The 26,947-nt window shown below is 45.2% G+C and overlaps 1 protein-coding gene across 9 annotated transcripts in view; it reads left to right on the plus strand.

The window, feature by feature from the left end:
* Positions 1-26,947, plus strand: part of AKAP13 (A-kinase anchoring protein 13) — a 321,162-nt gene that overhangs the window by 192,574 nt on the left and 101,641 nt on the right. The window contains exon 1 of one of the 9 annotated variants that reach the window (XM_039245774.1): positions 17,265-17,877. The exons of the other annotated variants lie outside the window; for them this stretch is intronic. Coding sequence (XP_039101705.1) covers positions 17,797-17,877 — 81 coding nt within the window. The 5' untranslated portion in view covers positions 17,265-17,796. Of the gene's footprint in view, positions 1-17,264; positions 17,878-26,947 lie in introns of those variants that run through there. 9 annotated transcript variants of the gene reach the window in all.

Raw genomic sequence — 26,947 nt, forward strand, 5'->3', positions numbered from 1 at the left:
GCTGTAAGTGTGGTAGCTTTGATTTGAAAATCTCTGCCATGCTAGATCTCTAAACCGCCTGTGCACTTGGCTGGCTTCTGAGACCCTGGACACAATTTGTCTTCCTCCTGACACCTCACAGTTATGATGGCACCATTGACTGTTAGGTGATAAAATGTCCATCAGTGGACACTAGTCCCGCTAGTCATACAGGAACTTGCGTGAAGCAGTTACTTACGTCTGTTTACCTGCTGGTCGTTCACCCTGGTGTCTCAAAAATGGAAGGAGACCCATTCAGACATAAGGTCACCGAGGAAGTGAAACCCATTTGCACAGAGATCATATTCACCCTTCAGAAAACCGTCATTGCCTTTCATGCTAGCTGTAGTGACTCTTAATTCATCAACTTCATTCAAAATATTGACATTCATACCATCTCTTTAGCTGGAAAGCTTCATCCCAGATTCACACCCCACCACCGAGCCCCCATTTGTTTCCTGTCCAATTTAACCTGTGGCGTCAGACTCTGATTCAGAGGGGTCGTGTCCTCCCCCCTCACCTGGACTCACCGTTTCCTTACCACCAGCCTCTTTTACCTTATCAACCCAGCAGTTCTTGAACTTTTTGGTCTCAAGGTAGGAACTCCAAAGAACTTTTGTTTAAATGGGTTTTACCTACAAGTATTTACCCCACTAGAAATAAAAACAGACATTTAAAAAGTATTGATTCATTTACATTTAAAAAGTATTGATTCATTTAAAATAACAATAACAAATCACTTGTTAATATGAAGAGCATATTTATGGAAAACAACTTTTTCAAAACCAAATTAGAAGAGTGGCATTTTAATCTAATTGGTTTTAATCCGGCTTCATTCAGTAGAAAATTTTGATTCTTCTCTCTCTCATGCATTCACTGTGTTAGAATACAGTGTTCTGGTTGAATTATATAAAGAAAATCCAGCCTTTGTAAGAGGGAAGAATATTGTGATTGTTTTCTCAGATGATTTGGTGCTTTTATTTGATACCAAATCAGAACTGACAGATGATATGTGCTTATGGGTTGTTGGCAGTACAGAATCTGAAGTCCTGTTGTTGAGCTTTCTGTGCTCTGCACATTAACCTGCACTGGGTGTCTAAGCCAGGCATGATTTTCTAACCTCCTGTATCATTTGGAAAACACTGATTCACTGAGTAATAGCACCTCTTCCAAACGTTGAATGTTTTTTTCAGTCTCAGAAAATCACATTTGTTAATATTACCACCAGATTCATCAGAAATGGCTTTAAGTATTGGTAAATTTAGCAGGTTCTCAGCGGCAGATAGAAGTTTTCCAAGATTCTCATTCTCACTTGAAAGTCTGAATGTTATCAGCAGCGGTAAACGCAGCCGGATTCTCTGGAGACACAGGTTCACTGTGTTCCCTTCCAAGAAAATACCCAAGTTCTGAATACGCATCATTCATTTGCCAGTCTTTCAAGTAAAATGCTGTTCCATGAAAAAAGCGGCTAGCTTAGCTCACAACTTAAAGCAATTGCACAAGTGAATTTCCTCAGGATAACCTAACGCTACCTTATATGCAGAGCATTTCTGTCTCCTTCCTGTTTGTCACACAGATTAAAGAGATAATCACCTCAAGATTAAAATCGAATGAAATTAATGTTTACAACTTCATCAACGACATTCTATGTGAAAGTATTTTCTTTCCTAAAACTGTGAGTGTGTGACAGTGAGGAATATAATGATTACTGGTTCACTTTGGTCACACTGCCTTGATTCATGCTAGGGCCATCAGCACAAATAATGAGCTTAGCAAAAGGGGCAAATACCATATTAGCTCCACTATGAAAATAGTTTCGAACCCACAGATGCCCTGAAAATGTCTCTGGGACCCTCAAGGTTTTGTAGACCCCACTGCTTACGTTCCAGATTCTTGCTAAAAGTAAATCAAGGTAGCTCTTCAGTTCTTAAACTTCATGGTTGTGGAGCATACATGGCCCTCATGATCTGGTTCCTGAAGTTGGGTGTAGGGTCCCTTCCGCTCTGCTGTTCGAATCTGGAATTCAGCCACCAGTGGCACCCGACTCTTCTTTTCCGTTCAGCTCCGCTGCTGTGCTTGCTCACTCGTATTCCTGCGGGCAGTGCACTTCGGAATCTACCCAGGTGCTCTTTCGTTCTGGAAGAGCCTTCTCAGACGTCCTGTGGTGTTGAGTGGAGCACTGAATGCGGAGCGTCGGAACCCTGAGGCGGGCCGTGAGTCCTGCACGCCGCCGCGGGGCGCGCTCTGCTGCCCCCACCCGTGACTCTGCACATGACCTGCCACGTCATCCCACACGGCAGGCATGACACAGTGTTGCGTGCGTGGCTAGCGTCTTGAAGGAAAACGAAACACAGGGAGAACTTTCAGCACGACTGACTTCTCCTTATTGATAATTGAAGTCTGTAATACTTCAGTGAACTTTACACAGGGTAGATTTACTTGATCCATTTACTAGTTTCTCTCCTTGTGGGCACTGACAGTCTTAAGTAATTCCCTTTCCTTTAAGATCCTATTTTCTGTTTCCATAGCAGATCTGTTGGAAGTTTTTAAGTTTTGTAGGTTAAGGTTGAGACACTGACTTAATCAAGATGGCAGGAGTTGCAAACAAAAATCAGGTGGCAGGGCACCTGGGGGGCTCAGTCGGTTGAGCATCCGACTCTTGGTTTCGGCTCAGGTCGTGATTTCAGAGTGGTGAGATAGAGCCCCGGGTCATGCTCCGCACTGGGCGTGGAGCCTGCTTGGGATCTTCTTTCTCTCTCTCTGCCCCTGTCCCCTGCTTGCACACTCTCTCCCTCAAATTAAAAAATTAAATTTAAATTAAAATTAAAAAAATAATAAGAAATAAAAGTAAAAAAGCAGGTGGAGAAGAGGAAGCTCCTCATAGATAACTCATTATTATGAGTATTTAGGGTGGAACCAAGAAAGGTGGTCCATCTTTCTATTTATGTAGAATTTGGATAATTGCCTTTGTAGTAAAACAGAACAGATCGAAACTTCTTCAGGTTCATCAGTATGAAAATTAGAGAAGAGCCATTAGAATTCAGACCTTGGGAAACTCCACTTGTATGAAAGAAAGACAAGAACAGTAAACCATATTAAATAATGCTGTGTTCTTTGGAAGACTACCAATGCTTGTTTTTTTTTATATATATATTTTAATGGTTTTATTCATTTTTGAGAGCGACAGAGTGCAAGCCGGGGAGGGGCAGAGAGAAACAGAGACACAGAATCTGAAGCAGGCTCCAGGCTCTGAGCTGTCAGCACAGAGCCCGATGTGGGGCTCAAACCCACAAACCGTGAGATCATGACCCAAGCTGAAGTCAGGCGCCCCGGTACCAATGCTTGCTCTTATAGCATACCCAGAGGGCAGGCAGAAGAGACCTATTGTGACTGTTACATATGGCAAGTTGGAGGAACAGAGCAAAGGCCTCCTGTGTGTCCTGCACAGTGCTGGGAGCTCACGGAGCAGCCCTCCTAACGTTTAAACCCTCTCCACTGGTAGCTTGATTTGTTAGATGTATCGTTCTTGGCATAGCCACCAGCTAGTCAGTGCCATGCAGTCTTGTGAGCCGTTTGACACACACATTGAATACATACACGCACACATCACTGAAGAAAGTACCAAATGCTTCTGTGAAACTTAGTCTTTTCAATTTTCCAATCCACCGTTTCGTGAAGTGTGTATATATGGGGGGGGGTGTATTATGTATATATGTGTGTGTGTGTGTGTGTGTGTGTGTGTGTGTGTGTGTGTGTGTACAACGTTTATTTATTTTTGAGAGTGTGAGTGGAGGAGGCGCAGGCAGAGAGAGAGAGAAGGAGACCCAGAATCTGAAGCAGGCTTCAGAGCCCAACGCAGGGCTCAAACTTATGAACCACGAGGTCGTGACCTGAGGCAAAGTTGGACGCTCAACCAACCACCCAGGTGCCCCAGAGTGTGTATTTTTTAAGTTTCATTGGGACCGTTTTTCTCTTTTCAAGGCTTATGTTGAAAACATTTATATTAATTCCAAAAAGAGACATCTGCATATTTAGAAAGATACTAGGTCATCAATCTGTTGATAATTATGAACAAATAAAAATCCGCGTGTATTTAGTCAGATCTTCAGAATGGCCTTACTGAACTTAACCTCAGCTGCAGTTTAGAGTTCAAAAAGCCAGAGTAGACAGGGACGGTCTTCCACTACCTGATTCATTTCTGGCATGTCCTATTTCCTGACAAGGTCTAACTATTCACGGTATTTGTTTGCAGTGAGCAGAGTAGATGCCTTTCTTTAGTGCGTATCTCCATATCAGAAATCGGGAGGCGGGGGAGGCGGTTAAATTTATGACTGAAAGGAACTTCTGAATCCAGATGGCCTGTGCAGTTTGATCTTCTGAGAAATGGGTTACCTTGCCCAAAAGGTCTTCAAACAGGTATTTATTTAATCGTGCAGGAACCATTTGTTGATTGCTAAGGCCAGGAGTCTGTCTGTAGGAAAGCCAAGAAAGAGGAGACGTCTTGCTCCCAGGGTCCCGGACAACAGGCGCACAGATTAGCGTGATCGTCGATGGATGCTTTAGTACGGTGGGCATGCTGGCGCAGTCCTGATAGAGTCCACTTTGTGATGACGTGCTCAATGGAGACATTTGAAGAATGTGATCGCATTGGAAGAAGTTAAAGACTTAACTGGTTTTGAATAAATGGGGAAGACGATGAAGGCAGGATCAAGGACACAGGGGCAGCCAGGGGAAAAGTTTCCTCTGATCGCAAGACGGGAAGTTGACCTGTGTGGCCTTGGTAGAGGAGTCTTACGAGAAGAGGAGGAAAGACCAGAGGGGCTGTCGTCGTGGAGCTGGGCTTTTCTACCAGAGTCACTTAGAGCCAAACGCTCTTTATCCCAGCGGGTCACACTGGTATTTCAGCCTGGTGGGTGGGGATTGTTCAGGGACTCTGTAAATTCAGCCCAAATTAGGCACTTGGGGATTGGCCAGGAAAAATCTATAAATATCAGTCTTTTCTTACTCTTTTCCCTTTGCCTCAGAGGAAGAGCTTTTTTTTTCTTTTTCTTTTTTTCCCCCAAGGCTAACTCTTTCGTGTAAGTTCCCACTCCTAACTCCACGTTTTTAAAGAGCTGCTGCTCCATAAACACCATGGCGTTTAGAAGTTCAATAGCTTCTGTGGCCTTAGCTTCTGGAGAAGCTACCTGCCTTCCCCACTTACCAGAGAAAAGATTTTCCCCTCTGTTTTCTTGTCCCAGGATACAAATACCTTCAGGGAGAACATGGTGATCAGATTCACAGCAAAGGTGTTTGGTCTTTAATTTCTAATTTGAGTCAGAATATATCCGTGACTTGGTTTTGCCTTCCATCCACACTTGTAGGCTGACTTAAATGCCTATTTTTTTTTAAATAAATATGGCAAAAATGCACTGATGATAATGAAATATTACAGCAGCTAACACTTAGTGGTCATTTTGTGCCAGCACATACAAAATACATGTATCAATTCATTTATTCCTCATAAAGACATTTTTCTTTCGGTGTTTGCCATGATTGGGTTTTACCCCATTTTCCAGGTAAGAAACTAAGGAACAGAAAGATTCTATAGCTTGCCCGAGGTGGTCCAGCTGCAGAGTTTTATCTTCTTGACCTGATGCTGGAGAGTCATCCAGTGAGCCATCCCTTCCCTTCCTCTCATGTGTCCTGTGGGGGACATCTCGGCCTACACGGACTGAAGTAAAGGGCTGCCCCCAACTCCCACCCCAAAATGTATGTCTGTGCTAAAAGCTCTTCTGAAACAAATTCTTAAAATTTCATCTGAGGTAGAAACTTATGCTGTACTTCCTTAAAAGTTCTCAGAACACCAAAGTATCTGTTTTAGTTAAATAAAATTAATCAAATACAAGCTCCAAAGGGTAGACTCAAAATGAGAAAAACCAGATTTATTCTTTTGGGAATAAGCAGATGCCAAAATTGGCCTGGCAGTAGTGTTAGAGAGTCGGGTTTTTTGGTCTTTTTTCCTTGAAGGATTTTTCTCTTTTCCCTTTGTTTTGTCTTTTGGACAGTTGATAAAAAGAGCAAGTTCTACCTCTCTATTTTTTTGGAAGGCACGACTGTCCAGGAGTGTGTGGTGGGGTAAGGGAAATCTTTCATGGGAAGCTGAATCATTTTTTGGCTTGTCTGACTGAGTGACTGTGTTAGGGCTATTCTTTTTGCCGTGAAGTGAAAAATAAGAAGAGTAAGTTGAGTAATTTCCTAAAGGCATACATTTGCATTTTATGTGGGATTCAGAATTTTCCTAAGGGTATGGTTATTTTTAACATGAGTTTTCAAGTCTGACCAGGACTTTTATCCTTTAAATTCAGAAAGTCTTTTAGACTACTCCCCTTTTCTGTATGTTAGATCTGACCCAAAAAAAAAAAAAAAAATTTTTTTTTTTGTTCTCTCATTTAATAATTCAATCTAGTCAGCCATTGGAAAAGTCTGAGGATTATGACTATGGTGATAAGTGAGTATGTGATCAGTCTTCTTGCCTCTGAGCATCTGGTGCCATTTTTGGCATTCTGCAAGAGAAACTGAAGAAGGGTCTGTAGCCTTTAAGGAACTCTAAGCACCCACCTAGAGTGGGTGCAGCTTCAAGAGGAAGACCGAGCGGAACACTGTAGAGTGAATATAACAGGGTTAAGGACCATTGAGTGCAAAGGACAGAGTTTTAAGGAGGGTTAGAGTGGGCAGAGAATCCTCATTAGGAAAGTAGGATTTGAGGGGTGGATTTTGGCTAAGGTGAAGAGACACAGTAGGGAATTTCATAACCTGCAACTGTTCCTAAGAGCCGGGGGCGCTGAGGTAGGAAGAACCACATATCGGGGCGCCTGGATGGCTCAGTCGGTTAAGCATCTGACATTAGTTCAGGTCATGATTTCGCAGTTCGTGAGTTGGAGCCTCACATCAGGCTCTGTGTTGACGGCTTGAAGCCTGGAGCCTGCTTTGTATTCTGTGTGTCCCTCCCTCTCTGCCCCTCCCCCACTCACGCTTGCTCGCGCACATGCGTGCGCGCTCTCTCTCTCTCTCTCTCTCTCTCTCTCTCATAAATAAACATTAGGAAGAAAAAAAAAAACCACATCCTGATTGTAGAACATTGAGAGACCAACGGTGTGTCTGCCTAGGGGGATAGTAGCAAATAAGACTGGATAAGACCATGGAGACATCCAGACGAGGGAGATGCAGCTTGATGTGGCTGAAGACTTGTGTACTGTCTTCCCGAGTTACAGCACAAGTCAGACTGCTGCTCTGCTGCAACGTCCTCGCTGGCTCCCACATACCTCTCAATAGAGCCTAAACTTCTTGGCATGACATCACATGCTTTTATAATCTAGGCTGTTAATGCTTTCCCAGGCTCATGCTAATAGAGCTCCCTTAAAGGATCTGATGCCTGTAACTAAACAGTTTGGCTAGTCTTCCGTCATACCTGCCACTCATCAGCATCTGTACCCTGCCTCACACTCATTACAGGCAGAACCCACCTTCATGGAATTTTTCTACCTAATCAGTGCAGCCAGAGATCCGCATTCCTTTGCTGGAATTCTGCGTTTCATTTGTACTCTCCAGGCTGTCTTCTATTTGTATTTCCTGCCATTGCCCCTTCCTTGAGGCCCCAGAAACATCTCATCCACCTCTATAGCTCCTAATACCGTGCAGAGCCACCCAACTGCAGCAGGCATTTCAATGTTTGTTGAAAGGATAAACAAATTTTGTTAATCTTCACTGGGTCACTACTAACCGGCAATGACTGGCTAGTGATGACAAAATCCCACTAGGAAATTCTGGTCAGTAAATGTCAGCGTTGTTTCCCTTGATCTCATTGCCTTTGTTTTATAGAATGAGGTTTGTTCTTATTTCCATAGATGTTCGTATGGAAAGGGAGTTTCTTACTTGTTGGCTGTTCCCTTGTTTTTCCATTTCCTTGATAAAACGCTGTCCACGCTGCTTCCCTCCTCCAGCTGTTGTGAAGCGCTTGTCCATATTCCTAACCCAAGAGAGCAGTGTGTACGCTCAAATGTTCCCTTCTGGTCTGTGTGGTAGAACCTCTTGGAAGAAATTGAAAGTGCACAAAAGAACAGGCGTACATGTTGCAAAGAACTCACTTTGTCTTAATGGTCCCGTTTCTCTGCTAATGCTTCAGTTACTTCTCAGAAAGTCTTTGTGCAATCTAAACTACTTATTACCAAGTTAGCAATCCTATAGCAATGTTGTGGAAGGATCCACTAAGGTACTTTCTCTAGTAGGAAAGACTTCTTAAGAGACAGCTGGGAAAAGTGGGGTGTGCACACAGAACCTGAATGTTCCCTGTGACATGGTGGAATACTTAAATCAGCCCTCCTCGCCCGGCTACCCCAGAGCTGCTGCTCCCAGGCCTACAGAACAGTTCAGATAGCAAAACTCAAATCTCTTACTTGCGAGAGCTTTTTTATAGCACTTGGTGCTGTTTACTGTTCTTTCTTTGAAATCTTTCCTTCTGTTGGTGTCCCTGATGTCCTGTCCATGTGTTGATCCCCAAATCTGAACACCCAGTCCCAGCCGTTCTGAGCTCCAGACGCACACGCTTGCCTGCTTACCAGGGCTTTGCTCGGATGTCTGAGATCCTCAGATTCTCTGCATCTGACACTGACTCATCATCAGGGGCACCCGCACGGCTCAGTCTGTGAAGCATCCAACTCTTGATTTCAGCTCAGGTCGTGATCTCACAGTTCGTGAGTTAGAGCCCCACGTTGGACCCTCAGCTGGCAGCACACAGCCGGCTTGGGACTCTCTCTCTGCCTCTCCCCTGCTCACATGCTCTCTGTCTCTCAAAATAAATAAATAAACGTTAAAAACAACAGCAAGAAACGACTCCTCAGAATCTCTCCCTGTCACCTCCTTGGGCTCCACCCCATTGTATATCCGGTGGCCCAGGTAGTCTCCTGGTCTAACAAGGCTGCTTTCTCCCCGCGCCCCCCCCCCCCACCTGTTAACGGTTAATGTCTTCAGACTCTCCTTTCCTTTTCTCAGTCTCCACTTTCATCACCTGAATTCAGGCTCCCATCCTCTCTCATCCAATGTGCATCTTTGAGCATGCTCTGGAAAAACAATATTTTTGAAATGCAGAACTGCTCATGCCTTTCCCTACCTAACAACCCTTCCATGGCTTTTTCTTGTTGCAGTGATTCAGACTTATCAGTGTAGGTAGACTCTTCATCTAGAGCTGCCTTTTCCTGCTCTGCAGGCCTCATCCTTTGCCATTCGCTCTGTCTCACCTCTGGGCCTTGGCACTCGGTCCTCTGCCGGATTGTGCATAGGATGCCTCTGTGTGGCTCTCCGTCCTGGGGCTTCCCTGCCTCTCGCCTAGTTAGCTCTGGCTCACCCGGAGAGCCCCAGGTCAGTCAGCATCTCCACAGCAGGCCTGTTCTGGCCCTCAGAGCCATGTTCCGTCTAAAGGCAAATGTCCTTGGGCCCTGTGATTCCTCTGTGCAAACACGTCTCCCACCTGTATAACTCCTTGATGTCTCCTTTGCTGCTGTATCCTCAGTGCCGAGCATAACTGTTCAATAAATACTTGTCTAATTAACTTCATTTCCTGAAAATCAGCTTGTTAAAGGTTTAGGTCAGTGACATGTGAAGTTGGAGTACACAGTCATAGCAGTAATACGAACTTTCCGTGTGAAATTACTTGGTTGTTTAAATGGTTACTGATACTAAATTCCCCATTTTTTAATTTAATTTAATTTTTATTTTTGAAAATTTTTAATGTTTATTTTTTTCATATTTGAGTAAGTGGGGCGGGGGAGAGAGAGGGAGAGGGAGGGTGGGGGAGAGAGAGAGAGAGAGAAGGCAGGGGAGGGGCAGAGAGAGAAAGAGACAGAATCTGAAGCAGGCTCCAGGCTCCAAACTGTCAGCACAGACTCTGCGCTGTGAGATCATGACCTGAGTCAAAGTCAGAGGTTTAACCAACTGAGCCACCCACGCACCCCTAAATTCACCATTTATATCATTTTGCGCATTCCATGTTTTTAAAATACCAGTGGATTTTAAAGCCATATTCTTTGGGAAAATTTGAAAATTCTATTTAAAAATTAAATGTTTACAAAATATCTAGTATACTTGAAATAGGTGCATTTCATTGCATGTCAGTTATACCTCAGAAAAGATGCTTAAGAATTATCTAAGTGATAACTACAAAAATATTTTTCAAGGCCTAGGTTACCATTTGAAATAGAAGTTAGGACCAGAAGTTTAGCCTGAACCTCAGGCTTTTTGCAGTTATAAATGTATGTACAGACTATTTTTAGTGGAGAGAAATAGATACATTTTAGTATCCATAGTGTAGTTGGTGTGTTGAAGAATAAGAAAATGTGGAGGGAGCAGATCCTTTTTATTATTAATGCTTTGGGAGGGGAAAGAGGTACTATTACTGATAGTTACTTAACTAAAAGTTTGCAATTATAGGATTATGAAGTTGGTAAGATGTCTAAATGTGAAAAGTTCTTACATTGTACCATTATGAGGAAGAAATTAGAGTAGCTTTTGTTTAATTTTGTCAGTGCTATCCAGTGTTATTTGATGCATTTATAATGATCATGCTAAAAATAAATGTTGCTAGAAGATTCAGAAATTATAATGGATTATGGGGTGCCTGAGTGGCTCAGTTGGTTAAGCATCTAACTCTCAAGATCAGCTCAGGTCTTGATCTCAGGGTTGGGAAGCCTACTTTAAAAAAGAAAGAAAGAAAGAATAGTATGATTTATAGTTGATCAGATACAACCATCTTTGGCGTCTGGTTGCAAATAAAGTGCGTGACTGCACAGAGACATCATCCAACAGCATACTGCATAGGTGGTATCTCATTTCTCCTTTTAAGAGGGTCGCTAACAGGTAGAACAGGAGGGTCCCAAAAATCTGGTGTGCTAGTTTCAGCACGAAATCCTACAGACTGTTCCATATAGTAAAGAAGATGAAGAAATGGGACTCGAGGTTCCATTGGCTTTGTAGCTGATGGAACAGCACTTTATATCAAGAGCGCTCTTTGCATTGATGTCCTTCTGGAGCAGGGGGAGGGGGACCTTTAGTGAGATGTCTCTGGGTCTCCATTGTTAGCCTTGCTGCTGTTCAGGCCTACAGATGACACAGAGTTTGGAGGGACAGCTGTTATTTCAGTGACAGAACCTAGATTCAAGATGCTGGTTTTAGGCTAAAACAGTTGTTTCAGTGAGAATATAAAAGGGGAAGATGTGAGGGGCACCTGGGTGGCTTAGTTGGTTAAGCATCCAACTTTCGCTTAGGTCATGATCTCGCGGTTCGTGGGTTCGAGCCCCGCATCGGGCTCTGTGCTGACTGCCAGCTCAGAGCCTGGAGCCTGTTTCAGTCTGTGACTCCTTCTCTCTCTCTGACCCTCCCCTGCTCACGCTGTCTCTCTCTCTCTCTCCTAGAAATAAATTTAAAAAAAAAATTTTTTTAAGTAAATAAAAAGGGAAGATGTGAGGTGGGTCTTTAAATAAAATCACAAGTATATGGTATGGAGAAGACCTGATTTGAGTCAAACCAAAAAAATATATATATATATGGGAAGTGAGCCTATTTCATCAGAGGCTTGTATCTTCCTACTTGGGGTGGTACTCGGGTTAAGTTTGATCTTGATCGTCCTGGGCTCATAGTCAGCAGAAGCACAGAGAGCCCTGCGTTGGGTTCCCTGTTGGCATGAGGAGCGGCCGTGGGAATCGTAGTCCTGGAGAAAAGCCGTGAAGAGGGCAGTGAGTTGTGGTGCGTGTCTTCACGTACTTGAAGTGCTGCTATAAGAAAGAGCTAACATTTGTTCCAAAGAGGAGCTAGGAGTTGTAGACCCGTGTGTTCTAGAGAAGGCCTGGCAGGCAGTTAGTTGTCTGAATCCAGAAATCTTTCAGTCTCTGTGTTGGGTGTGTTCGTCCTGAGTTTTGTGTTACGATGGAGAGCCAGGAGCGGCTAAAAAAGGGGAACATTCGGGATGAAAATGTCAACAAAGAACTTGAATCTGTTCAGTGTAATGATACACTCTACTTGAACTTTCTAAAATTAGGATCCGTTTGTCATTTTTATTCAAAGAGGAAAAATGTTTTCTAACCTTTGGCATTTGTGTAGAGTCAAGCCTGAGCTACTGGTACGAGCAAGGAGTTCTAAGTTTTCTTCCCTCAATTCTTTATCTTCCATTTTCTCAACGGTAGTTTCATTTCTTTAGCTTTGGGGGGGTTACTCAAGGCAGAATAAGGTGTATAATGGAAAGAAAGAAGATTCACAGAATGAAGTTCGATGGAAACTCATTTTCTTAGCTGTGTGACCTTTCACTACTGACTGAACCACTGAGTGTGGGTCTTCCTCACAAGCAGGCAGTGACCTTAGAGCTCTTGATGAGGAATAAATGAGGTCATATGTGTGGAAGCACCTGGCAGACAGGAAGTACTCAGGACATGTTAATGAATCTCACCATAGAAGAAACTGTCCTATCACCACGTTTGCACCCGACATTGTGAATCTGCCCCCTCCTTTCTCCGCCTGCCCCCTCCTCTTATTTCACCAAGCTTTGGCAGTTTTCAAATTTAACATTTGTGGACATGTTCCATGAGACTTCTTTCCCGGGAGGAGCAAAAGTTTGTGAAGAGACGTTTTTAGGGGCACCCGGGTGGCTCAGTCAGTTGAGCACCCAACTCTTGATGTCGGCTCAGATCATGATCTTGAGGTGGTGAGATCGAGCCCCGTGTCGGGCTCTGCACTGAGTGTGGAGCCTGCTTGAGATTCTCTCTCTGTGTCCCTCTGCCTTGCCCCTGCTCATGCTCTCTGTCCCTAAAAAAAATAATAATAAATCTTTTTAAGAAAAAGACATTTTAAAGGCTTTATTGTTTTTGTTATATTCTTCCATCTTAATTTCTTTTTGCCATTGTTACTGTGGTCACATAATTGACTGCTGCCCAGCTAAATGGTCTTCAGGTTTCTTCTTGCAAAGGCAAGAAGGGGTTAAAGCGAAGAAGGCGCTGCTTTGCCACCACCCACGCTATGTTAACAAGAACTGCTGGTTGATTGCAGGGCCAAGGCCTTCCCCTTTGCTTTTTTCACCTTCTTGGAACCTCTAAATCTGTGAGTCAGAGAAGTGCTGCTGGGGAGGGGTGGGCGGTGGTAGGCCTCCCCTCCTGGACCTGTAGTGCTCAGACACCTAAGTTGACATTAAAAAGGAAATCCCAAATGGAAACAGTGACTTTGCAACCATTGTAATTAATTTCCTCCTTTCTCATCTCTATCAAGCAACCGTCATGCGTGAAATAGTCTCTTATTCCAAGCAGACTCGAATTGTCCAAGTGGATGTGAAGTGTTTTTTCTGTATTCTAGTCAGTTTTGCCACCATCAAACGTGTAACTCTGGATGACTCACTATTTTTAAGTTGATGAGATCACAGATAAATGAAAATTAACTGTGGTAGACCTTTCCTTCCTTCTGATTTCATGTGAAAGGGGAGGAGGAAAATATAATGATGCAAAAACTCACTACGTGTTTTCTACAACAGATTTTGAGAGAATTTCTCAATTCCCTTTTCCCTCTGAATCTGCCCACATCCTATGAGCTATGTGGCAGGTGATAAAGATTTCTTAGTCTCAGACTGACCATATCTGATCAAGAGGGAACCTGAGATAGTGTCCAACCCCTATTGTTTTTCAGCTCTGGAAACCTAGGTCCAGAGAGTCCACCTAATTACACCACGTCGCTCACTGAGACCATGGCATACCTAGGAATAGAAGGAGCCCTTGGGTGTCACTCTGGTTCCTTGTGTTCCCTGCAGAGAATCCTAATGATGGATTCCATCGTTGGGGGGTTAGTTAGCATGCCCAGTCACATGCTGCTGCTGTTCCCTTTGGGGGTACAGGAAAACTACTTAGCAGTGGGCTCCCCCTCCCCCTCCCTGCAGTGCTTACTGGCCTTTGGTGTTCTATTTGGAACTTTAGCATACCCACTAGGTGGTGTCCTAATTCAGAAACTTGACTGTGGGGACTTGAGACTGGGTTCTGCCCTAACTAAACAAAAGGAGCCAAATAGAGTTGACCCAGAAGAATTGCTTAAATAATTTGGGTAAGTTGTTAGATCTTGTAATTAAATAAATCAAGAGAAAATTTAATTCGCGAACAGAAATGCTGTGGTCGAATTAAGATGCGTAAAATATTTTTCTACTTCCTTTTCTGGAATCTCTAAGAACATATGGTGGGCCTGTGGTATGAACAGAGTAAAAGCGGTGGCTGCATCTGTTGAAGACTTTGGGACCCCGTTAGTGGATGGAGAGTGGGACGGAGGACACAGAGCGAAGGGAGGTACAGTTAACCTTGTAAATAACTACAATTGCAAGAGGCTGTGAATAATAAACATATTTTACTACAAGTCCCCAAAATTGAAAGGGGAAATTTTCTCAAAACAAAAATTCATAGCTCTCAGGTCTGGTTTGGATATAAAATGATTGGTTGCTGTGTTTCAAAATCCTAACAGAATAACTGCTCAGTGGTTCCACATGTTTTTGATAGAAACTTGGAATTGTCACAGCAGCAGCCCGAGCCCAGGACCGCAGACAGTGTTCTGTGGAAAGTGCCGAACAGATCCGGGGGGGATGCAAAGCAGACCTTTTTTCCCCCACCCAGAGCATTTGTTCTACAAGAAGGAACAGAGTACATAAGGAAGATTCTAGATCTTTGTGGGGGGTTCATATGTGCAGATGGGGTAGGAAGCTTAAGTTTGCAGTCTGTGGCACAAAGGCCGCAGATGGTCGGAAATCAAATAGTTTAATCTGTAGGTCTCAAACCTTTCAGACAAGTACGTTATTCTGAAACGGGTTTCTCTCTAATTAGATACACTTGTTGAGGACAGAGACCTGGTTATTTGTTTGCCTCCCTGTGAGGCACAAAATGTCCATTAAAGCAATAGAGATGATCTCCATTTCAGTCAGTGGTTAGCCGACGTTGGGAGGAGGAAGGCTGTATGGTGACTAAAGCCTCTCTGATCCCTTGAGAGATGCCTGGGAACCTTGGAAGCAGGAAACATTAGATTGTAATTAAAACAGAAGGGAGTGGCAGGAGGACTAAACCATGTGGAGGACAGAAGGGAGCCCGCGCTGTGATCAGATGGGGAGGAGGGAGAGTTCTCAATTCCAGCTTGACGAAAGATCACCCAGAAAAGGTGATAAACTAGCAGCTTTCCCATACCTGGCAGCCTGAAGGGCCCTCCAATTCGTGCTCTGCTCCAGAGGATCAAAGTATTTGTAAAGAAAGCCCTTCGGGGGACGCCTGGGGGTGGGTGGCTCAGTCAGGTAAGCGTCTGACTTCAGCTCAGGTCACGATCTCACGGTTTGAGTTTGAGCCCCGCGTCGGGCTCTGTGCTCACAGCTCAGAGCCTGAAGCCTGCTTTGGATTCTGTCTCCCTTTGTCTCTGCCCCTCCCTTGCTCACACTCGGTCTCTCTCTGTCTCTCAAAAATAAAAATAAATATTAAAAAAAAAAAATTTTTTTTAAAGAAAAGAAAGCTCTTTGGGTGAGTCTGACTGAGCAAGAACTTGAGTTGGAACTTTGTAAGCTCTCGTTTCTACTGCTGTGCACCCTTACTGTCCTGAAAAGCAGCCTCTGTTTCAATTATCTTGTTGGTGACATCACAGAACTCCCGGCTCACTGGGGACATGTGGGGAAGGGGAGGCCGTCCAGCTGCGCGCCTTGGGTGACGCCCTGAGGGGCGAGGGCCCGGCTCTGGTTGGTCACGGTTGGGGCTGCAGTGCAGTGACAGGCGAGGAAAACATTCGCTTTCTCGTGGGGTTTGCTGCGTTTCCCTGCTTCGGGCTGGTGAGCAGCTAGACCGCCTGGCCTGGGGAAGTGGTGACTCGTTAGACCGTCTACACCCCCTTTGTAACTCCTGAAACACCTTGTCACCAAACTCTGTTTGCAACACTGACAGAAATTTAAGTACTAAATCTCTCTTCTTCCTTTCCCCTCGTGGTATCAGAACCCCCTCATTCACACTCTCCGGGTCTGGTTACGACTCCCCCTGTCCTTTGAGGAAAATGGAGGCAGCCTATCGCTCTTACAAGGAGATCTTCTTACCCTTGCCCTTTTCCCCACTCTTTTCCCCATTTTGCTTCCTTCACTTCCTCTTTTTTTCCCTCCCACATCATTCACTAACCAAGTGAGAGAGGTCTGAAGTCAGGAAGAGCTCTGGAGTAGGCCTGACCCCCACCCAGGTTGTTGCACGGGGTGGGGGTGGCCTCAGTAAGAAAACAGGCAGGTGAAGTGACAGAGCCACACGCAGGCTCAGCGAGAGTGCGTGGGAGCACTGAAGGGGACCAAGTCCAGCCAAACTGACCCTCCTCGCACAGAGAAAGTACCTGTTCACTCTGCTCCTTCTCTGCTTAATTTTCTTTAAGGCCCTTCCGTCTCGCACATCCTTCCCACCCGCATCTCCCCTGCAGAAAAGCAAAAGACTGAACTCTTGCTTTTTAAACCCCATCAGGCACTTTTGTAGCCACTTCTGGATCCTAGAGACACAGCCCTGAGATCCTCGGCTGACATTTTTCTCCTATGAAATCACTGGTCTGCATCTGGCAGGGAGCTGCAGTGCGCGCCCTGGGCAGTTTCAGTGCGCCGTCCTTCGTGGAATAGAGGAGTGTGTTGTCCTCGCCTGTGGTGGTTAGGGTGACCTCCTCCCCCCTCCATTATCATCCGGCTCTGACATGAGAGCAGTCGAGGTGCATCTTGCTGTGCCTGACAGAGCCTTTTTCATAGGGGACGGAGTGAGGAGGAGGAGGAGGAGGAGCGGGAGGAGCAGGAAGTGGGTTGGAAAAGGAAGCCTTGTTTTTCTCTTCTTCGTCTGTGGATGAATCATGTTCCCACCACTGCAATTAGGTTTTCAAACCTCCAAGGCTGCTGGTTGCAGAGCTGAAAGGGCAAGTAGTGACGTTCCTGAGGGTGGGGGTGGGGGGCTGGGGTGGGGAGGCCAGCGCCCAGAAGGGAGGCGGGAGTAGGGGAGGAGTGGTCTTTCTTTTTTTCCTTCTTCTCTGCTGTCAGTAGATATTTTCAACTGAAATCAGAACCAAGCCCTGCTGCCTGGTGAGCAACAGGCTGGCCAAAGACTCGACTCTGAACAGAATCTCCAAGCCTCTATTTTTTTTCCCCCTTAAAGGACAAATTTCTTTTCTTTTTTTTTTTTTTTTTTTTTTTTTTTTTAACCTTAAGAACAGAAGCTAATGAGAGAATGAGAATGTTTTCATGGCATCCCTTTGAAGTAGAGTTGTCTTCCCTTTTCCTCTCTTTCTCTTTTCCTGACAAAGTATATACTGGATTTTTATTGCCTGCTTTGGGTTTTTCCCCCACGTGTGTCAGCCGTTATGCTTAGCCGGTTCATCCTTAACTTTCCTGCCGGAGTGACCGCCAGTGATGGGAACGCTGTGTGCTTGTCTTTCACTCAAGATCTGCATAAAGCGCGGCATCAGGAGGCACTTGTTTATATCGTGAGTTATAAATTTATCATCCCAGCGCTCTGAAGTTGACAGAAAGTCCTCCATCAGTTCAAGGAGTCGGATTCTGTTTGGTTTCTTTTTAAATCTTTTTTTTGACCCTTCGAGGGTTTTATAGAGAGAGGAGTCTGGAAGGCACAGATCTCCAGCTCAGCGTGAGAAATTTGGAACTCTGGACTTGGGGGAGTGCACTGGTCCATCCCCCAGGTTAACAGTGGGTACGTCTCCTGCATTTTATTTCCTGTCCTCTGCATTTGGACAAAAATGTATGAACGGCATAAGAGGCGCTACAGCATGTGTGACATCTCCAAGGTGGACCGGACTGTGGACGTGGTGCTGCTGAAGGTAAGGGGACAAGCTGCAGACATTGCAAAGCTCCCAGGCTCCTTCATGTCTGTGAGCCCGGCAGCTGAGTCCCCAGCTGCCCTGCCCTGTACTGGGAGAAAGGTGGAGAAGGTTGTGTGGAAAGCAGGGGGTGGAGGGGTGAGGTTGTTGATTTTAAGGTTCTTGGAAGACAGAGACTGGGAGGGGCTTAAGGATCCATCGAACCACTTTTGAAACGTCATTTTGCTTGCTTTAAAATGCATTCTTAAGCTGCAGGGAATCAGACTCTTGAAAATCACAGAGGAAGAAATTCACCTTCAGAGTTGCTCTTTCCTGAGATATCTGTGTGTCTGTCTCTTTCCCTGTGATTCCCCCCACCGTTCCAACGCCATCCGTCTGCATGTCGCTCTCTGTCCTTTTCTGCTGCTTCGTTTCTTCCTCTCCTCTGAGTCTTTCCCATCTGTTACTCTACTGTCTCTCGCAATTTTTTGGGACAAGATAGATACTTACTTCCTTTGGAAATTTCTTCCAACCTGTTTCTTAAAGTTTCAGAGTGGTGCTTCTGGCTTGATTTGACTGCTTTTTTCACTGACTCTCTTAATGGCTGTATTTGTTTTTTTTTCCGTGTCAGTGACGTTGGGCGTCAAAGCAGGATGGGGGCGGAGATTCTGAAGAGCTAATTGCTCACAGAAGGCGTCCTTGCATCTAAAATTAGTAAGGACTCCCCCAGCCATAAGATGGGAATCTGGGAATGTTGGACGACTCAAGGAGCACTTTTTGGAAGTTAAGCGGTTTTCTGGCAAAGGCAGGGGAAATTGGAAGCCGGCCAGGGGCTTCACAGATGCCAGAGTCTCAGTACCTGAGCATGTGGCTGTATAGAGCTGGCAGAATGCAGGCACAGAGGCGGTGAATTTCCTTGGCCAAGGACGTTTTGGAACTGTGTTGCCGATTTGTCAATTCAGTTTATTACTTGAGACTTCCTAATTTTTTTTTTCCATTGGTCCATTGAGACCAAGCAGTGGGTTTAGAAGGCTAGACACCAAAGCCCATGAAATCGACGAGGGGCCATGTAGTTGTGATTTGTGGTAGAGTGGTGTCACTGTCCCTCCTGATTGCTGTCAGGTAGCTGTCCGACTTGCTCGGCCTAGACTGAGCGCTGTTGGGAACTTGGCATTTTGAACTGGTTCCAAGATACTGTCAATTTCAGTTTCTCTGAACTGTGATTACCTCTATGAAAGCACCGTGGTGGTTTAAGATTTTTGTCTTCCTCTAATATATGTATGAGAGCCTGTGTTTTAGGACCTTTGTATGCTTGACTCTTGATTTTACCTGTCTGGGGGGAAAAGAAAGTAGGAAAAGAGGGAGGGAGCCTAGAAAATCTCAGTGTAGGCGTCACAGGAAACATCGTACATTTAAAGCAAGCTAACGTGTAGGACTATACGCTCTCACTGGGCATGAAAGCTTGTTGGCCTCAGAGATGCCGTAATAAAACACTTCTGTGTACGTTATTTCACGTGAGACTTATGCTCAGGCAGCCACTATCTCCACCCGCAATTCCCCTCATTCAGATTGAGGGTTCTCTTGAGCCATAGTGAGGAGCATGAAGTACTTGAGTGACAAAGGTGTGATTTTTTTTTTTTTCCCACAAGGCCATAGGTAATAAAGGACATAATTAGATTTTTTAGACAAATCTGTTTGTATTCATTTTTTTCTGTACCATGCTGCTGACTATATAACGAAAGAGTTTTACTGGAGAAGACTTCACGTCTCAGAAAATAAACATTTATTACAAATAAGTAAACACAAGGAGTCCTAAAACTAGTGTTTGAAGTAAGATGGCTAAGTTGTGTATTAATTTCTTTGCTTTGGAGACAGAAGAAGGTGACATCGTTGAGAGCTACACATTAAAACAGTATTAACGGCCCGTTCAGTGCCAGCAATGACCCTAAGTCCAAGGGCAACACATTTTTTTAAAATCCTCATATTGCTTCAAGGCAGGCGATACATTGAGAAAAAAGTACAAATTATAAGTGATTTGACAGGAGTAAGCAGTGGGCTATACAGGAAATAATGAGAAGCCCTTTTTTCCATAGAAGATGTTTCTGGGGTGCTGACATTTAGAAAACTGAACTCCTGCTGTAACTTCTTGGGGCACCTGTGTGGCTCCATCAATTAAGGCCGACTTCGGCTCAGGTCATGAACTCGTGGTTCGTGGGTTCGAGCCCCGCATTGGGCTCTGTGCTGACAGCTCAGAGCCTGGAGCCTGCTTCCGATTCTGTGTCTCTTTCTCTCTCTGCCTTTTCCCTGCTCATGCTCTGTCTCTCTGTCTCTCAAAAATAAATAAACATTAAAAAAATAAAAAAATAAGTGATCTCCAGGGGCGCCTGGGTTGGCTCAGTCAGTTAGGCGCCCGACTTCGGCTCAGGTCATGATCTCACGATCTTTGAGTTCGAGCTCCATGTCAGGCTCTGGGCTGACAGCTTGGAGCCTGGAGCTTGCTTCAGATTCTGTATCTCCCTCTCTCTCTACCCCTCCCCTGCTCACTCTCTCTCTTTCAAAAATAAACATTTAAAAAAGTTTAAAAAACTGCTCTCCAGAGGATAGAAAGATGCTGGCTATGCCAAGGGACGGTGTTCCCAGAGAGAACGAACAGTAGATGCAGAGGCCCTGAGGCCCTCAGGAAAGAATTGGTGGGCCAGTGTGTCGGGTGCCCTGAACAAGCAGAGAAACGGTATCAGAAGAGTCGTAAGGGGGACCTCAGGAAGGCACGACCTTGACAGCTATGAGGAGGAGGAGCTGGCATTGTTCAGCTAGGTCCCTTCTCAAACTGTGTTTTGAAGAGGTCCCCTCTGGCAGTGTGGGAATGACTTAGGCTGCCATTATGGTCGCCCAGGCAGGACAGCTTGGTTTTGTGGTCTGAAGTGGGAAGAAGTGGATGGATATGAGATCCAGCCATTTAATTTTTGCATTCCTAGTGTTTGTCTGATTTCACATATGGAAAAGCAGATGGGGATGGTCCATAATTCTCTGAAGGTCTCACAGCGCATGTGATAGGTGATGGGATGCAAACCCAGATCTGATCTTCAGAGCTGGTGCTCTTTCTTGCTATCCAAGACCTCCTCCTCCAGTCAGCCAGTTCCTTTTGTTACACAAATATGTGAATCGGTTTTCAGTTATAAATACAGATATATTTTTTCCATCTTAGAAATTGTCTCAGAAGCTATCTCACTCAGTTGCTTCTTTCCCAGAGCAGGAATGCCTTTCTAGCACTGAGGACACTGTTATGACCTCCTATAAATTCATTCTGTTACACAGTTTTTAGCAGATTTTTCCCCCCACAGTTCTTTTTTTTTTTTTTAATCATTTAGAAGTATTCTCCAATTTTATTTTGAGCTTCAGTATTTTTTTAGTTGTTATTTAATGTTTGCTCATTTTTGAGAGAGAGAGAGTATGAGCAAGGGAGGGACAGAGAGAGAGGGAGGCACAGAATCCAAAGCAGGCCCCAGGCTCTGAACTGTCAGCACAGAGCCTAATGCAGGGCTCGAACTCACAAAATGTGAGATCATGACCTGAGCCAAACTTGGACTGAGCCAGTCAGGTGCCCCCAGCTTCAGTGTTTTTAATCAGTGTTTTAAAAAAATTATTATATTTGTGTGTATATGCCACTTCAGTTCTCAGGTGATCACAAGTATGTTCTCCACATTTATCTGTGGAAATTTACTTTTTTATACAAATGCATTTGCAGTTTTTTCATCTGTTCACTATAAGCACTCAAAACAGTATTCCTAATTCATATTAAACGCTCAGTAAGTTTGTTCATTAAATGAGTCCATCTTCTAAGATTTGCAAGTAAGGATTCCTACACATCCCACAATGTAAGCTGTAGTTAATGTACTGAAAGGTTGATGTAAGAACACAGAGATATGACCATAAACACACAATGTGGCTGGTGAGCCTGCAGCTGTGGAATTCCGCATTTAGAACTCCGGCCCCTCCTGCTGGCGTTGTCGTAAGTCACTAGGTTAGCAGCAGAAGTTTCATCTGGGTTTAGGGCCCCATGCTTTTTCGTCTCCTGCATTCTCTCTGTTGGTTTCTTCAGTTCTATCCAGTTGGTTTCATCGTAGCTCTTCTGTATCAAGGCCTTCCCTTAAGATTTCCCTGCATACATTGGTCTTTTTCCTGAGATCAGCTCTTGCTTCCCACCATCAGCCTCCAGCATCCCTGAAATCTTGCCCCTTTTCTGATTTCTTTGCTAAATAAGTAATAAAGTGCATAAACTTAATAGTGTTCCTTGGTCACTTACCTATCCGTCCTCCAGCCTAGTACACACATACACATTGCTCTTCCTCACCATATGACATTCCCGTGACCACCTCCTCTTGATGTAGATAGCTTCTGGCTCTTGTGATAAGCAGTCTGTACCCATGAATCACATGCTCAGAATGGGATATGGGAGAATTTTATTGTTGGCAGAATCCCTCTGGTAGCAACATGGCCGTTTTGGTCGGCATCCTTCAGAAAGCTTGTATGGAACTCACAAGTTGGTGAATGGTAGAGTTGTCACCTAATGTGGTGCAGTAGCTAACTCAAGGAGAGCCTTCCTGAGATAAGAGGACACTACGTATCTGAAAGTTACGCAAAACTAGCATACCAGAAAGAAGGGCATCAGACTCCTGGAATGACTGCTAATATGAACTGATTTTAGTCCAAGGGCTGCTTTCTGTTTTACTAATTTTTATAACTTTCAGTGCCTGGAAAAAATACTGTCTGGTTAATAATAGCAGGACTCTTCATGTTATCGATAGTTTATCGAGAGCATACTTTGTAGCTAGTAAGTAAGAGTGTCAGGAGAATGCTTCAGAGATTTGCAGCCATAGTTTGTGTGCACTGAGTCAATATTTGCGGAAGAGGACGCCCCCTCCCTGTGATGTTCGGGCAGGCCGCATGAGCTCATTAGCTAAAGCTTAGAAGGAGTACTTAGTCTTTAACTCTAGTGCCATTTTCCAGAGGAATACGCACCCTTTGGAAATTTGTTCTCTCTAAGACATTTCCACTGCTGCCTCAAAACGAAAGACGTAGGGAGGCTAAGGACTGACAGCAAGTATGCCTGTCTACTCAGTAGCAGTCTAATTCCCTGAAAAGATTTGGAGTCAAGTGTTGGCTTCCACGTCCGGATGGTGGGCTTTTGCTTACTTTTGTTCAGCCTTGTATCTCTGGCTGGATCTCTGAGACAGTTGAAGAGGAAGTAAATACAAGCAATGACTGGGAAGGCTGGATGTAACCATAAGCTGCATTATTAGGATGTTTCGATATAAACAGTAGGAGAGGCACTGCCAAAAACAAAAGGGTAGTTCCCTCTCTGCTGGGAACATGTACAACTGTTTTCAGACTGATGGGAACACAACTTGGGTGCAGTTTAGACAATCACAAGGGGTCCAGGCTTCGTGGCAGGAACGAAAAATTACCCAGTTGGGCCTGACTTTTCTTCTGAACTGCATTTTCTCGTGCTCCATATGCACAGTAGCTCACCAGAGCTGTGGGTGTCGAACACCCATAGTGACCGTTATCCTGCTACGTATCATGGAGGGCGTATGGACGAAGGCCCAAGTTGCTTTTAGCTGAAGAATCATAAATGGAGTAAGAGCCAGCAAGTGGCTTTTTGGTAACTAATTCCTCCAAAAACATGGATATGTAATGGCAGAGTCTCTGTTTTCCTCATTTCCAGCTACTTGCTAAACAATTTCTGAATCATCTTGAACTCCCCTCTCCTACCCAGCCAGACAGGTGCCAGGCCTATATTTTGCTAGTACAAGTTCAAAGATGCCATGGAGCAAAATCTGGAGAAAGGGGCTCATGATCATCTTTGTTGTTCTCCTAAAATTCACATTATTAGTAGTCTCAACACTCTTGTTTCTTCCTTTTCTGTCTCCTCATCCTGCTAACAATCAGAATCTTGCCAAGCCCTAGTCTCCGAGCTGGCTAAGAAGGGTGTTAACAGTACAGAGAACCTATTTATCATGTGTTTATGTAAAAATCTCCATCTTAGACATCGCTTTTTGGAAAAAAGACTAACAGGAGAACAGGTGTGTTACCATGTTTATGCTTATGGCTCGGCAATGTATCTGAAGTAGCCACATAGTGTGGCCTGTAAGTGGGCTCTTGGTGTGAGGGAGAAAGAGTTGTTTAAGAACAGATCCGAGACTGGGCAGACTTATCTGTGACATCAGATTCCGAAACCCAGCAGAAGGAGGGGGAGATGTTTTGTAATCGGGTTTATATGTCCTAGGCAGCTGACCTCTATAGTAAGCGTGCTGTGTTTCACACAAGAAGACGATATGCTCGCTGCCACTGCCGCTGAATGCAGAATGTGATGGAAAATGCTGAGACATGTTTTGACATTCTTTCCACACTCAGTGCACATGCAGTCTGCCTTCTGGTTAATGGCTTTGACCATGATTGGTAGGATCTGGCCAGAGCTCCAGCTCTGCTGCTCACTGTGTGAGCCACTTGACCACTCTTCTCTATTGCTGCACATTCGTCTTGTTTTATCCTTGGGAGGTTGCAGGTAACATAAAATCTGCCACGTGTGGGTGTACAGTTAGTTCAGTGGCCCGTCACATTGTTGTGCACCCTTTACCACCATCCATCTCCAGAACGTTTTTGTCTTTGCAAGCAGTGTCTCCACCCATTAAACAATAATTCCCTGTTTCTCCCTCCCCCTCAGTCCCTGGAAACCACCATTTTATTTTTTTTTCTGTGAGTTGGATGACTCTGGTTACCTCATAGACGTGGAATCGTCCAGTGTTTGTCCTTTCTGACTCGCTTATTTCACTGAGCATCATGTCTTCAGGGTTCATCCATACGGCGGCGTGTGTCAGGGTTTCCTTGCTTTTGAAGGCTGAGTGGGGTTCCATTACGTGTGTAGACCACATTTATCCATTCATCTGCTGATGGACTTTCCACCTTTTGTCTGTTGGGAGTGATGCTACTATGGACATGTGTTCAAGTACCTGTCCACGTCCCTGTTTGTGATTCTCTTCGGTATCTACCCAGAGGTGGAGTTGTCGTATCGAATGGCCGTTCCCTGTGGAATTTTCGTAAGACCCACCATACTGTCCCACAGTGACCGCCGCGTTCCGCATTCCCACAGGGAGCACACAAGGTTCCAGTTTCTCCGCACCTGCACCCACACTTGTTTTCTCAGTGGCTCCTTGGAGTCCAGGAGATGATGACAGCCATCCTAACGGCACTGACGTAGCCTCCCATCGTGGTTTTGATTTATGTGCATTTCCCCGACACACGCTCACTTTTCTGCAGGTGATGTTTGTAAGGGCTCAGAGGTACCAGCTTTCCAGGCTGCTTTGTGCCCATCTGTGTGTCGTCCCGCACGCAGGAGCGCTGCCTTCGGTGGGCCTTCTCCCTGCGTGTTGGGCCTTGGCTCCTGGCACATCTGACCTGGTACCTCAGTGGCAAATGCAGCCAGCAGCCAGCCTTTCCCTCAAGATCCACAGCCTTCTTCAGCTACTTGAGAGATGCCTGAACACCTCAGACTCACTTAGCCAAATAGAATAGGTGTCATCTTCCTGCCCACCAGATTTCCCATTTGTCAAATGGTGGGTTTGGGAACCCCCGTTTTTTATTTCTGTGGACTCTGCCCTCTGTGCCAGCTTTCTGCTCCGCTGCCTGTCTCCAGAGGGCGCCTCCCCAGGCCCGGGCGCGCACTGCCACTAGGCGAGGCCGCGGGCTCCTGCCCGCCACCCCATTTCTCAGTCTTCTCCCAGAGTTGTGTTCCCAGCAGGGTACTGCTCTCCCTCCCCGCTGGTGTGCTTGGGGGGAGGGCCCGCCCTCGCTCGAGAACAAAGCCTGGTTCACTGTGGCCGCATCTCCCGTTCGTCCTTACTCAGTTTATACTTCTGGGACCCTCTGGGCCTCCTGTGCTCCTGGGAGACGTCTAAGGGAAAGGTCTCCTCTCTGGGCTCCAAGGATACGCTCCAGAACCGCCAAGTGGACACACACACATGCATGTTTCTGGTGCGGGTTCCACGGCTTCCCTCGGGTTCTTGGAAGGAGTCCGTGCCATAGAAGGCAGTGAACTCCAGCTCTGAAGTGTCATGGGCTCATCCTTTATTTCACATGGCTGGAGCTCCTTGCCTCTCTTCCTCTCTCTCCTAAGTGTACTGCTCGCCTTACAAGGCCCACCTCATATGCCACCAGCTCTGTTAAGTGTTTCTCAAATATCTGAGCCAGAAATTATCGTTTGTTATTTTAGGGGCTTCCTTAACCTCTGTGGGATGGATCCGCGTCTAGCTGACCATGAGAGAGCTGGGGGAGGCCTTCTTATGCCAGATTTCCCCAGCCTGCCCTGGTGAAAAAGTCTTGATTTACTTGAAACCTTACTATTTTTCAATGTAGATTTTACTCTTAAATGTTGGTAAATGAATCCTAACTTGGAAGAGGGAACTGGCTGAAACTGCATCATGGCCAGATTCTCCTAAGTGTCCTGTGTCTGTGGAGACAGTGCATCTCCTCAGCACATCCCATTTTGTTAACTGTCAGTGACTGACACAGGCCCCGGGACCTGGGCAGAGCCCCGCCCCCCAAAACATTTCTCTCAGTTAACAGCATCCTGATTTTCAAAAACTTGGCACCCACCATCCCATATGTTGTTTCTTTTTGATAATACTTTATTTTCTAAATATTTTTGTCTAAAGTAAACAGTGACTGCTTTCCAGCTAATCTTCTCCAGAGATCTGAAATGCACTTTGCCAGATCTTTTCCAGTTTAATATTGTTACTAAAACTTGTTTCAAGAGTTGTAGAGTTCCAAGGTGAAGAAGAAAGTACGAAGCGGTGCCCGTGGACTGGGGGGGAAGAGCGCTGGATGGAAGCAGGGGGCCCGTGGGGGAGACGCAGCCACAGCTTCTCACTCGTTGGAGTCACTTCACTTGTGTGTGTTTACGGATCTGGTGAAGGCGGCAGGGTGAGAGCCCCGAAGGCTCTTCTCGCTGTTGGTTCTCTGTAAAATCCCGGAGGTTAATGAGCTCAAAGATTATTCAAGAAGCACTCCCCTAGACCCATGCACTTGCCACTTA

The sequence above is a fragment of the Hyaena hyaena genome, unplaced genomic scaffold, assembly GCF_003009895.1.
Source record: "Hyaena hyaena isolate Hyena2069 unplaced genomic scaffold, ASM300989v1 scaffold_266, whole genome shotgun sequence".
Taxonomy (NCBI): domain Eukaryota; kingdom Metazoa; phylum Chordata; class Mammalia; order Carnivora; family Hyaenidae; genus Hyaena; species Hyaena hyaena.